General features: G+C 36.9%; 1 protein-coding gene across 1 annotated transcript; it reads left to right on the top strand.

Moving 5' to 3' along the window:
• The first annotated feature begins 498 nt into the window (after positions 1-498).
• On the top strand, positions 499-7790 carry klhl35 (kelch-like family member 35). The gene is made up of 7 exons (XM_026941720.3): positions 499-652; positions 1176-2015; positions 2723-2904; positions 4979-5097; positions 5196-5384; positions 6685-6873; positions 7263-7790. Exons 1-7 carry the CDS (start codon positions 609-611, stop codon positions 7452-7454), a joined length of 1755 nt encoding a protein of 584 aa, XP_026797521.2. The 5' UTR covers positions 499-608; the 3' UTR covers positions 7455-7790.
• The last annotated feature ends 6357 nt before the right edge of the window (positions 7791-14147 follow it).

A 14147-nucleotide genomic window follows, 5' to 3' on the forward strand; every position in this document is an offset into this window, starting at 1 on the left:
TAGGAAGGCTGAGTCAAAGCCCAGACTTAAATCCAGTTGAAAGTCTGTGGCGTGACCTGAAAACTGCAGTCCACCTACATTCTCCATTTAATTTTGGAGAATTGGAGAAAGTTGGGACAAAATGCCAAAATCAAAATGTGCAAAGCTCACAGAAACAATCTGAGACAACTAAAATCTGTAATTCCTGCAGACGAACAATGCACTAGTGTTGTCTATGGGCCGTGAATACTTTTAATTAAACAGTGTTTCAGTTTTTTTTTAAATAATTCTGAGGACACAATTTTTTTATTAAATTTTAATTATGTAGAGTCACGTCAATTAGCAGGAAAAAAGTCCCATTCTAATATACTTAAATTTGATGTTGCAACACAGCAAAAAGAGAAATAATCACTAGGGGGTGAATACTTTCTGCAGACACCATATAAGCAGGAACAGAGGGAATGTAAACTGAAGCTGGCTCAACAGTGTCTTTTCCTCATCCCTCCCACAAGCTGCTTGTAGGACATCCCTCCTGACGAGTGGCTAAAGATCATAAATAAGTGTGGCAGTATTTACATTCTGCAGTCTGAACACACCTGAAGGAGCACCAAAGTTCTGTCCGGGTTCTGATGGCTGGCATCGAGCTCAGGCTAGGCTACAGAATTTCAGCAAGGTGAGTTGAATATCATTGTTTATTGATTTTTTTTTAATTTGGCTAATTGAAATGGAAACTTTTGAGCAATGCTTTTACATTATATATAAGCACTTCCATAGACTTCCATGGAATTAGAATGCCTGTGTAATCTTGAATTGCTTAACAACTCCAAGAAAAGTCTCACCAAAATGTTATGCTCTGCAACTACTGAGTTATTTATATCAGTGTATATTCCGTTGTCTTTGGCTACAGTTCAGTTTAACTTATTTTATAGCTTATATATGCAGGATTGAATAATAAATAGAATTGCTTAATTTATCTGAAATTTTAACAGGATGTGGATATTAATGATACTTAATGCTTAAATGAACCATCTCAGAAAAGGATTAAGGTGGGTTACATTGGCAATTAAAATGCAAATTTACACATACAGTATAACCATGTCTGAATGCAAACTAGAAAATGTGGAATCTCACAAGACATGAGATGATGCAAAAACCTCACAACAAACTTAATAACAAAGACCATAACATATTTTCAGATCTCCATCCATGGGTTTTGGGGCTGATGTCAATCTGGAGGCGAGCTTCAGCACCAGCTCGTACGAACCTGAGCACATTCTTCAGGTCCTGAATGTCTTCAGGAGAAGTGGCACCTTCACTGATGTTGTCCTGCAGGTAGAGGAACAAGAGTTTCCCTGCCACCGCGCCGTGCTGTGTGCCTCCAGTCATTACTTCCGCACCATGTTTATGGGCCAGCTGCGTGAGAATGGTCAGTCCGTGGTGCGGCTGAATGAGGTCACATCAGTAGCCCTAGAGCACCTGCTGAACTTCATTTATGAGGGCCGGGTTCAGCTCCAGGAAGAGAATGTGGAGATTATTTTTCGAGCTGCTGACCTGCTGGATGTGCCTGCACTGTCTAGAGCCTGTTTGGACTTCCTGGGGAAGTGCATGTCTCACTTTAACTGCCTGGGCCTGATGGAATTCGCTAAGCACTACTCTCTGCAGCCGCTGCTAGAACAGTGCCAGAATCTCCTGTATCAGGACTTTGACATTGTAGCCAAGCAGGATGAGTTCCTTGAGCTGCCAGTGGAGAAAGTGGTGGAGCTTTTGGATTCTGAAAAGCTACAAGTGCAGGAGGAAGTCCTGGTGGAGGCTGCACTGTTATGGGTGCACCACCAGGCCAGCCAGCGGAAAGCAGCTCTAGGAAAGCTACTGGAGAGGCTTCGACTGCCCTTGCTAGACCCTGTGTTCTTTATCAACATGCTGGAGGCTGATGACCTCATTCAGGATTCTCATGAGTGCAGGAAGCTGTTACAGGAGGCGAGACTTTATCGCACGTATGGCAGAGAGATCAGCTCGAAGAGAACCAAACCAAGAAGGTCAGTCAGACAGCAGGACTGAAGTGACAGTACACAGTTGGTTCCCTCTCAGGATCTAGGTTTAGTCATAATTGGTCACCACAGATGTTTTACTCGAAGGCGACTGTGGTGCTATTATACTGCCAAAACTCCAGAGCAATAGTTTAGTCAGTGAACAGGATTTCTTCTGGTTTCACTGTCTTGTCTACCATGAGCTCTTCGTGCTTTTGCGGAGTTTACACATGAGCCCAAATTCATCAGGTTAGCTTGCAGACTCAAATTTCCTTCTTCATGCTCAGAGAATCTATGCACGAAATTTTCCATCAAGATTTCTGCATTAAAAAGGAGAGATCAAAGATATGAGAAAAGCTAGATGCAACATTACTTCTGTTGCCAGCCACAGCATTTTTAGCATTGTTCCACTTTTAATTAAAAAATTATTTTTGTCTGAACTGAAACTAAGGGCTAAAAAATGGCAAAACCATAAAGACTGATCCAGCTTATGTTTACTGAAGCTATTATCGTGTATAGGATCTCTGCATGTACATATATTTGTGTCATGAAAAGTAATATTCACAATTTATAAGCCAATTTGTACATCCATGCAGGATCTGAGTGTAATTTAGTAATTTGGACTCTCATGCTGATCTCTCTCTCTCTGTCTCTCTCTCTCTCTCTCTCTCTCTCTGTGTGTGTGTGTGTGTGTGTGTGTGTGCACGCACATATAGGCAGTCTGGCTGGGCCGAGGTGATTGTGGTTATCGGAGGTTGTGGCAAAAACAGGATTTTAAGATGCTCTGTCACTGAGAAACTGGACCCCACCTCAGGGAAATGGCTCACATCAGCCAATGTGCCAGGATACAAATATGAATTTGCTGTCTGTGAACTTCACAATGACATTTATTTATCAGGTATGCTGTATGAATCAACACCAGCTTTCCCAGTTTAGCAGCTGTAGTAAATCTGGGTACATAATTATCTTACATTTTGATCACATTTGTATTTTACTTATTTATTTCTGATTTGGAATGTGTTGGAGGCATTCATTAGTAATATAATCACTAATAAAGTGACCTATCAAAATACTCTGGAGGTATGTAGCATGGCTACAAATGTTTAGGGTAAAACTAGAGTCTTGGAAAAGGAGCATCTTGTTATGATGATGGTTATGATTAATTCCAGCATTACAGATCTGATATTTTGAAATAATCTCACCACCTGCCAAGGGATTTATACTTTACATGAGTATTACTGAAATCAAATACATGAACCCTTACTTAATTACAGTATATTTCCAAGAAACAATAACTTTGACCTCCTTATATTTATTATTTCCTTCAAAATACTCATTATTATCATCTCAAGGGCCTTATTCTGTCAGTTAGACAATCGATTAGCTCCAGCGCATTTTATTTACATTTCAGTTTAGCATCTTCATCAGTGTAGAAGAACTATCAAGAACCGTCTCAATTCTTCATCTGCAGTGACAGTTTCATTTTCATGCACAATAGAGTTAAAGCTATAGCTACTTGCGTGCATCTAAAGATGGATAAACCACAGGACTGCATTGTGAAATGTACTGGCCCTACCTCAGTAAATTATGCTGGTGTATGACTAGTATGAAATCAGTTGTTTCCTTTTCCTCCCTAGAAGGCATGAACTCCAGCTAATAAAAAAAAGAACATTAATTGGATATAATATGTCAAATTCTTGTTAATGGTAAATATTGGTTATTTACATGATATTTTACTTCTGATTAATTCATTAGCAAACTACGTACAGTTAGTCATGCATATGACAAGCAAACTAACCAGAGATTGAATGTTTTCAGGCAAAATGGTGTGGTTGCTTATAACAGTTTTAGAGAAATTACTTTTCAAACGAAAACATGGCATAAATTAAAAGCCATTTACTACGTTTCCCCCTCAATTTTTCTCTCTAATTTAGCCAATTCCCATCCACCAGTAGCAGATTTTGACTTTCCTTTGAACACTTTTTTTGGCCGGATACTTCCGTTTTAATTAAGATTCTGATCTATACTATACATTATCTATACTTTCACTTAAATATAATTTATCAGTACTTTTTCCACCTCTGATGCCTGCATAAGCTTAGCCTCAATGAAACAGTGTGCAGGCTAGTATTCTGTGTTAAATATTCATGTACATATTACAGACACACTATATGAGTTTGTGGACACCTGACCATCATAATCATATATGGGTTCTCCTGAAACTATTGCCACAAAGTGAGAAGCACTGAACTGTCTAGAATGTCTTTGTGTGCTGTAGCATAATCATTTCCCTTCACTGGAACTAAGGGGCCCAAACAGAGCCAAGCTCCATGAAGTCATGGTTTGCCAAGGCTGGAAGAAGAGTTTATTATAGGTTATTATAACAGCAAAGGGGGACTAAATCTGGAATGGGATATTCAAAAAGCACGTATGGGTGTGATGGTCAGGTGTCCATATACTTTTGGCTGTACACTTTATATAGCAGTAAGGATGTAGCATCACATGGACAATAATTTTTGTGAGATAATACTCAAGGATTTTAAAGTCCTTTGCAAAGAATACAGTACATTTATAAAAACAAAAAGACTAGAATGAAAAATGAGGAAATGAGGAAAATCTTAAATTATAGATGTGACATATAAAACATCTGCAATTACAGATTATATAAACCACATATAGTGGTTAAACAACTGAAAATTAAAACTAATCCAAGAAGGAATGAATTTAAAATGATATTTACTTTGTAATCTATGTAATGCGCTTCCACTGAAATAGTTTCACATATCTGTATAAGTACATGGTGTACATGGTGTTTGTTTTTCTTTTCTTATCTATATCTGTTTTATCTGTCGTGCAACTCCTGACAGCAGCTGGAAGCTACTGCAAAAATGTAGTAAGTGCCATTGTGCCTCTGGGAGTGTATACTGAATAACCTGGCCCGCATGGGTTTGTCGTCGTGCTTGTACATGCAGGTGGGCAGCTGAACAGCTCACAAGTGTGGCGCTTCATGGCTCAACTGAACCAGTGGGTTTCTGTTGGTAGCCTGCTGAAGGGAAGATGGCGACACAAGATGGCTTCTCTGTGCGGAAAGGTTGGCTCCTTATCACACACATTCCCCTCCTTATGCTATTCCCAGATCAGCACTCTTATCTTATTTATACTGTCATATGGCTGTGTTTGTGACTGCAGCTGTATGCTGTAGGAGGATATGATGGACAGCAAAGGCTGAGCAGTGTGGAGTGTTTCAGTGTGTTTGAGAATGTGTGGAAGCCTGTGGCTCCTCTGCTGTTGCCTGTTAGCTCTGCCGCTCTGGCCAGCTGCTCTGGAAAGCTTTATGTAATCAGCGGCGCTGTGACTGAAGAATGCAACACCAACATGGTGAGACTTTCAGACATGTACATACATGTGAAGTGTAGCAAGAATCAGCTATTACATATGAGTTCTTGGAGCTTTAGGTAATTATAGCTGAAGTAAAAACAAGCATCACATCTCAGCAGCTCTTTACCAGGCTTGCAGAAAAACACTCTAGAGCGTTTCTATTATTTAACTTTTTTTTTTTTTTTTTTTTAATGAAACCTCCGCAACTAATTGTGAGTAATTGTGCTTTTCATGTTCATGGCTATTATGCATGAACTGCGAAAACACCAAGTCATCCCAAAGACACTATAGAAGGCATGTAGCTTCCAGAGATTATCAAATATAATCCCATTAAACCCCACAAAATAAAACCCAAAGCCCTCTTAATGGCAGCCATGTTGCATAGTATTACAAAACGTAATGCAAACAAGTAGGTTTTGTATCTCTTGCAAGTCTTCACACACCCAAACCTCATTAAGGGCAAGGTAGAACCTGAGATATGGTCTACTGGGACTTAAGTGAAACACATATGTTAAATTTGGAGTTTGTTAAAGTAAGGGACTATTATTGGCAAAGACCTTCTCATATATTATGTATGAGTTTTAGTAAACTGCTGCACACCAGGGAAATATTTTTGACACTTCTTTAGTTAAACTGTGTGTCAAAACACTGGTTGGTGCCATTTGATTTATTTGTAAAATTCATTTCACTGTTTGTTTCCATACTTTTGCATTGCAAAAACTCTCTTAACAAGTAAAATCTAGATAAGCAAACTTATATATTTATAAGATTATTCAATTCATATGTACACATTTTAAGTGTAAGTAATCAAATTTTAAGGAAATTATCACACTGTAGTGGCTGATAGTTCTTCATTTAAACAGTAATCTTATAATAATTTAATATATTGCACAGACTTGCTTATATTTAACGTTTTTGCCTTCTAATGAGATCTTATTTTTGCAGTCTGGTCCGTAATATGATCTATCAATAAATCAGCAAAGAAGAAATTAAATTGTATGTTATGGAAACTTTCCGTAACATTTTTTTAGAAGAAAGCATTGTTACCTAATTTCAAAGTCTTATATGTTGAATTATAAATGCAGACAGAGTTTAATTGATTAAACCCATACAAAAGTAAGTTATGTATTGAACTATTCATTTGATGTTATCAGTGTGCACAGGATAAATATTACAATTGTCTGGTTTGTAATCCAGTGCAATAAACAGTTGCATGTGTGTGTATGTGTGTGTATGTTTAGTTTCATGTTCTATATTAGAAGCTGTTTTAGAAGCTGTTATTTGCATGTGTATGTTCCAGGTACAGTGTTATGACCCTGTGAAGGATCAGTGGACATACATGATGCGCTGTCCTTTCTCTCAGAGGTGCTTAAATGCAGTGTCACTGAACAGCTCCATCTATGTAGCTGGAGGTCTTCTGGATGTGCTGTACTGTTACAGTCCCAAGGTCGACTCCTGGAGCAAAGTTGCTGAGCTTCCTATGAAACTGGTAGGGGTTAAAAATAACACACAAGACTCTAACACACATTTCACAAATGATCACCTGCTCTGTTTTTGTTTTACTAATGAAGATACTTTGACCCTGATTTCAATTCCTTTTAAATACCACTAAGTTAAAGTGTAATTCATTAGTAATTAATGATGGTAGTTATAAAGATATGAACTAATTTGTGAATTATAAACAGTACAGTGACTTCGGTCATTTACATTTTTGGCATTTGGCAGACACCTTTATCAAGTTACACTGACCTCATTTACACATCTGAGCAGTTGAGGGTTAAGGGCGTTGTTCAAGGGCCCATCAGGGGCAGATTGAACTCATGACCTTCTGATCGGTAGTCCACTGTCAATTCATCTTGACCCTTTTATGTGTTGCAGGAAAACTGTGGGCTGACTGTTTGTGATGGGAAGGTGTATATCTTGGGTGGCCGTGATGAATGTGAAAGTGTGACTAACCGTACATGGGCATTTGACCCACTGAGTGGCCAACTGACTGAGGAGATGCCGTTAACACAGAGCCTGAGCAACCATGGATGTGTTACTATCACACAGCACCTACACCACAAATAAAGTTGTTTTTTTTTCGTTTGAAGCAGGAAAAATCCTAAGTGTCATTATTTCATTTAATTTTCTCCAGGAAATACTTAACAACAACAATAGGAACAATTACAAACTGTGAAAATATCAAACTGTGAAACTGTGAATTTATGAAGGAGTATTTCACTGTGCATTGTATCTCTCACTGTTAAAATGCTTTGCTGCTAACTTTGCCTTTTTTATTTTTTCTATCTCTTTTCTATTACCCTCAAGTTATCATATTTTTTGCATGTGTTAACCTTACATTTGTCAAAGCATTATTTTAAGGATTGAAGTACACTGACTATATTTACTGTAATTCAAAATCAATAAAGATAACCAGAGTTAAATAACAAATTGTCTAATGCTTTTTTTAATGCCCACAAATCTACTAAAATGGTCCAGGGACATCTTCACACCTTTGAACTACACCTTTAAAATAAATACTTTAATAAAATTATAAAATTCTCAATCAGCCAGTCATGTGACAGTAGCGCAATGCATGTACAGGTGCACATACAGGTCAAGAGCTTCAGTTAATGTTCACATCAAACATGCAAATGTGGGAAAAAAAAGGGATTTTAGTGCCTTTAATTAGTGTCAGGGATGGGACATAAACTCGGGTTGGTGGTGCAAGAGTCAGACGCCAGTGAGCCACAGGAGAAGGGATGAATCCAAGTGCAGAGACAAACTCAAAATGGGGTAAAAGTTCAATGATTTTGATGAAGTTCAAATCCAAAAATGCAAACATAAAAAAGAAGAAAGAAAAAAAAGAAACAAAGGTGATCCAAAAAGTTCAGCTGGTAAATCCAAAGAAATAATCCAACATAAAATTCACTGCAAAATTCACAACAAAAAAAAATCCTCAGAGAAGTGATCCAAATCTAGTGGTAATTCTTCATTGAAAGTCTTTTAAAAATTCTTTGTATTTCTAAATGAATGGCTCTGAAAATGATCTTCATTCATGCTATAACAATGAAAACCACAATACTACTGTACAAGATGTTCTTTGTGCAAATGGCTCCATTGAGGTCATTGATTGAAAAAGTACAAGAGGTTCTTATATTCGTATTTCATCAGTACAAAAACCATTGATCCAGTGGAGCAAGTTTTGGTTTTAGCAAACTTGATCAGTATTCTTCTTCAGGGCTTTTGTAATGGTAGACATCTTTCTTACTTGTTTGAGGCATTCCTTGCTGTGATCTTTGCATGGCACCTACTCTAAGGAAGGAAGCAACGGTTCTGTATATCTGCCTTTTGTAATCTTCTGTAATCCAAGTCTTGAGGCCCAAGTCTCTCTCATCTTTTGATCATAAACTAACATGGTGCAACGTGCAGTCAGTAGAGACAGGCTTTATTTGGGCAAATCCAAGAATTGTAATCCCTGTCCATAGAAGTGGGGTCAAAACACGGGCAGGCAAAGTAAAACAAGGATCATCCATTATCAGAAATGAGAGAAACAAGCAAGGGTCAAAATCAGAAAATACTATGAAACACAGAACTCAGAAAACAAGGCTAAGATTACAGTAGCTAACTAAACAATAATACTTTGGAACAATGACACAAAAAGAATCTAAAAAGGAAAACTAACGAAGGACTAACACAAAACATGTGAATAAAATAGGGCAAGAAAAACAATGCTAGGACAGGTGTAGACATGACAGAGACCAAAACCATTTTTAATGTATCTTAATGGTTTATGAATTTAATGGTTATTAATGGTTATTATCACTCAATGGTTAAGTAAAACACTTTTAAATATCTGAAACTGGAAAGGGTGTCAAGGCTGTAAGGAGACATCTTGCTTGGTACCTGTGCCAAAGAAAAAGGATCTGAACAACTACAGACCTGTAGCACTTACAACTGATCAAGACCCTAGAAAGGCTAGTCCTTGATCACCTCAGAAAGCAGATGACAACAGCAATGGGTCCCCTACAATTGGCCTATCGGCCTACGGAGGATGCTGTACCAGAGCCTACTTCCACACCAAAAGCACTGTGAGATTAAACACACTGTTTCAAGGGTGTTTAACACCATCCAGCCCACACTCCTGGGGACAAGCTGAGGGCTGCACAGGTGGACAGTGGTGATTGGGGCTGGAGACGATTTCATGCCGCAAGAGTCCATCACCATCTCCTTCTTTGCACATTAAGATGGTAAAGACCTGCAAATACCTAGGTGTACACCTTTATTTTCATATATTCATATGTCTTTAAAAGTTCATGCATTTTTTATACACTTGTATACTTGTTTATTTTTAATTCATGTTTTAATACCCTTCTGCTGCTACCCAGTATTGTCTATTTTCTCTTATCTTGGAAATTTCCCACTTTGGATTAATACAATGTTCTCTTATCATTAAATGTTACTGACGTTGGTAAGCTACATGCATTGTAATTAATAAACTGAAATTTCCAGTGTAAGCAAGAAGTGAAGGTCAGTGAGCAGACCTCCAAGACATGTTCACAGAAACATGCATTGTCTGTTCTAATGCATTTTAATATTCTTAAATTTTTTTACAGTGACATTTAAAGGTACAATATTTTGTTAGACTTCAGATTTGAAAAAGTGAAATATCTTATGTCTTAGAGAATACATTCAGAAAAAGACTAATAACTTATTCTTTGAAAAGCATATACAATAATAATTTGGCTGATTTATTAGTTATTTAATGAGATTAAGAAATCTGGAATAACCTTTACGTGTAGACCTGAGCTGCAAATTAAATGCAGATTGCAGGAACTGTCTGAGTTTGCTAGCCGGAATGTCAAAACTTTGATGTCTCATGTCTCCAAATGGCTTTTCACCGAGATAGAACCAGAAACAATCTTATAATTCTAAGCTCATGACTGGTTCACACACTTGAGATTGGCCAGCATCACTCTGAATGTGGCTACGGCATTATAAAGATTCTAACTCAACATCTCCCCATGATTAAGGTGAATGTTTTATCGTTTACTCTGTGTTTATACTTTCTAATTCCTGAAAAAAAAATGGTGTATAGTTTCTGTATCTGATAATTAGAGGCTTCTGCATATCTATAAATCTCTATCTTTGTCTGTGTATGATTATATTGTAAGACAAATTAGTCTTAATCATAATATTTAAAGCAATACCTCAGAAGTAAGAGTAAATTATACTTCTAATAGCATGTGCACTTGAATATTTGTAATTGATCAGTATGGCACAACAGTTAAAGGAAAGAAGGAACGATTTTCCATATTAAAATGTTAAAAATTTACAGACATTATATAAATAGTGCTTAAATATGATAATTAAGACTTGACCAACAACATGAGTTAAAGAAACCAAAAACATCCTTTTGACTGTTGTTCTTCTGAAGAAATTCCTATCCATATTCTGGTCGACAAATTCCAGGGGCTTCACAAACCTTATCTGAAAACTGCACTGCCAAAAAGTACAACAGGAAACCTGATACAGGCTACTTAACACACTTCCGTGATCGAGTGTCCTTCCAAAGAAGTTCCACAGAAGAAAACAAATCATTTTCATTTTTAAACATGTGGTAGCTAGAGTTTAAGGAAATTCTGTAATTTCTACAATAAAATAATGTGTTCAAACCAGTATACTTTAAATAGTTCACTAAAGCAGGACGTAGTATTTCGGGTAAATATTCACAGCACTGCCAGATTATAATGCTGTGACTATAAAAACATTAAACAGCAGAACACACAGAACATATAAACATCATTAACTTTACTGTAAAACTAGGTGCCAAAAGCAGCAATGAACCTTTGTGTCTATTGGCACTGGCTTTTTTTCAGTCATCTATTTTTTTTCCTCAAAACTTTGAGGAATAACATCTTCAGTGATATCACTGAACCAGGCTAAATGCAACATGTTTAAACCAGGCATCTAGCTAACTAGTGTCACATCCAATATACAAATTATAACCAACATTCCATGGACAATGTTTCTCTGACAGAATGAGTTAGAGTCTCATTACAACCTGACACTTCCAAACTTCCTTACCTCCTAACTGAACAGTTAACAGTTAACAATTAACAATTTTCCTAACTTCCTTACATCCTAAAAGACAACAGTTAACAGGTGAGCTCATGTTAACATGTATAACAACAGAGCACAGTATTCCTACAATTTATCTTTTATTTTTAATAAAACAGTTAAATAATTACACCTGCCAGTCATACATTCAGGCCCATAAGTATTTGGCCAGTGACACTTTAATTCAATTGTTAATTCAATTCAGCTTTAATTCAAGGAGTTTAACAAAAATATTGCATTAACCATGTAGGAATTACAGCTGTTTTTTACAGACTCCCTCCATTTTCAGAGGCTCAAAAGTAATACATAATCATATATATTAGGATTATTTTTAATACTTGCAGTCAATGACTCCCTGAAGTCTGGAACCCATGGACATCACCAAATGCTTTTGAGTTTTTTCCCTTGAGATGTTTTGCCAGGCCTTTACTGCAGCTGTCTTCAGTTGCTGCTTGTTTTCTGCCTTCAGTTTTGTCTTCAGTAAATGAAAATCATGCTCAATTGGGTTGAGGTCATCAGACATTTAAGAACATTTAATTTCTTTGCCTTAAGAACCCCTTGGGTTGCTTTTGTAGTACGGTTTGGGTCATTATCCATCTGTACTGTGAAGCGCCGTCCTATCAGTTTTGCAGCATTTGACTGAATCTGAGCAGAAAGTATAGCTCTATAGACTTCAGAATTCATCCTGCTACTTCTATCAGCAGTCACATCATCAATAAACACCAGTGACCCAGTTCCATTGGCAGCCATACACTGTACATGCCCATGCCATAACACTTCCTCCACCATGTTTGACAGATGATGTGGTATGCTTTGGAGTATGAGCCCTTCCTTTCCTTCTCCATACTCTTCTCTTCTCTTTCTCTTTGCATCAGAACTGTTCAGGCTTTTTTATGTTTTTATTTTTTTTTAATCAAAGTCTAATCTGGCCTTTCTGTCCTTGAGTGTTAACAGTGGTTTGTATCTTGAGGTAAACCCTCTGTATTTACATTCATGAAGGGATCTCTTGATTGAAGACTTTGACAATGATATGCCTACCTCCTCCAGAGTGTTCTTTACTTGGCTAGATGATGTGAAAGGGTTTTTCTTCACCAAGGAAATAATTCTGTGATCATCCACTTTAGATGTCTTCTGTGGTCTTCCAGGCCATTTGGTGTTGTTGAGCTCACCAGTGCATTCCTTCTTTTTACGAATAAACCAAATTGTTGATTTTGCCACTCCTAAAGTTTCTGCTATCTTTCTGATAGGTCTGTTTTTTTTCTGACTGCAGAGTTCACATGAACAGCTACCAAATGCAAATTCAACACATAGAATCAACTCCAGACCTTTTATCTTCTTAATTTGTCATGAAATAGCAAGGAAACAAGCCACACCTGTCCAAGAAACAGTTTATCACTCAACTGTCCAATTAATTTTGAGCCTGTGAAAATGGAGAGACTCTGTAAAAAAAAAATGGCTGTAGGTCCTAAATGGTTAATGCCATATTTTTGTTTTTAAACCCCTTGAATTAAAGCTGAAAGTCTACACTTCAATCACACCTCGATTGCTTCATTTCGAAAACCATGGTGGTGGTGCACAGAGGCAAAATTACAAAATTGTCCAAATACTTATGGACCTGAGTGTATATATATTCAATATAAACTCAAAGCAATTTATGAGACCAAAATGCTACGTTTACGTTAAAATCCCAGTAAATAGTCGCCGAATCCCTACATGACATTGGGTGGGTTGGTAAGCATGAGCACCATGAAATTTTGTGCCTTGACTGATTTTCACTTGCCCAATGGCTTCTAATGTGACAAAATGTATTATTAATGTTTTACATTGAGAACATAAGATACAAATATTATATTAAGAAATATTAAAATTTAATCTCACTAAACACTGTCCCAGGTACACAAAGAGATGCACTGTATGAATACTGACAACATACTGATGAGACGGGACGTTTATTTTTTTCCCCATTTTCTTTGATCTAATTTCTATCAATCAAGACGTATTTTGGTTGGCAGGTAGATTTTGCAGAGCTCAACCAATCATCACAGCTTGTGTGAAATTGGGTATTTCTGTAATATCCACTGAAAGGCAGAAAATCATTATCCCTATAATAGCTAGCCTCAAAATATTAGAGATGAACACATTCTAATATTTAGCTAATTAGGAATGTTAGGAATGTTACATAAATTAAATCATTGCTTCAAAAACACATTTATTTGGCAGTTGAACTTTATGTGGCAATAAAATAGTCCAAACTGTGATTTTATGAAAATATCCTGCTGCCAATATGTAGTTCTGTAAAAATATGTCAATACTGTAAACAGATATTACAGCAGAGATGCTGGAAGGCATTTACATTGAGGGTGCTGGAATTTCAAGTAGCATGTGCTGTGCACTATGACATCATGCCCAGATAGTAATCAAATCTTTTTCTTTTAACAGTGTTGATTACAAAGATATATTACAATTAAAAGAACTTTTTTTAAGTGAAATGAGTATGCAGCACTATTAAACTTTAGAGCTATAAACAAATCCACATCTTACACAAAGAGAATTTGGTAGAAACAAGGGAACACTGCATGGCAGCAGCAGCAATAAAATAAAAAGTGCTACTGACATACAAACTCAAAATTAAATTTCAATATTCAACTTCAAAAGTTGTTT

The sequence above is a fragment of the Pangasianodon hypophthalmus genome, chromosome 17, assembly GCF_027358585.1.
Source record: "Pangasianodon hypophthalmus isolate fPanHyp1 chromosome 17, fPanHyp1.pri, whole genome shotgun sequence".
In the NCBI taxonomy this organism is placed as follows: Eukaryota; Metazoa; Chordata; class Actinopteri; order Siluriformes; family Pangasiidae; genus Pangasianodon; species Pangasianodon hypophthalmus.

What these genes read in the sequence shown, in the direction of transcription:
- klhl35 (XM_026941720.3), top strand. Translation starts at nt 609, where the DNA reads ATGGCTGGCATCGAGCTCAGGCTAGGCTACAGAATTTCAGCAAG. An exon ending in CAATGACATTTATTTATCAG is followed by an intron (nt 2,905 to 4,978) that starts GTATGCTGTATG and finishes TTGTACATGCAG; the next exon opens with GTGGGCAGCTGAACAGCTCA. An exon ending in TGGCTTCTCTGTGCGGAAAG is followed by an intron (nt 5,098 to 5,195) that starts GTTGGCTCCTTA and finishes TTGTGACTGCAG; the next exon opens with CTGTATGCTGTAGGAGGATA.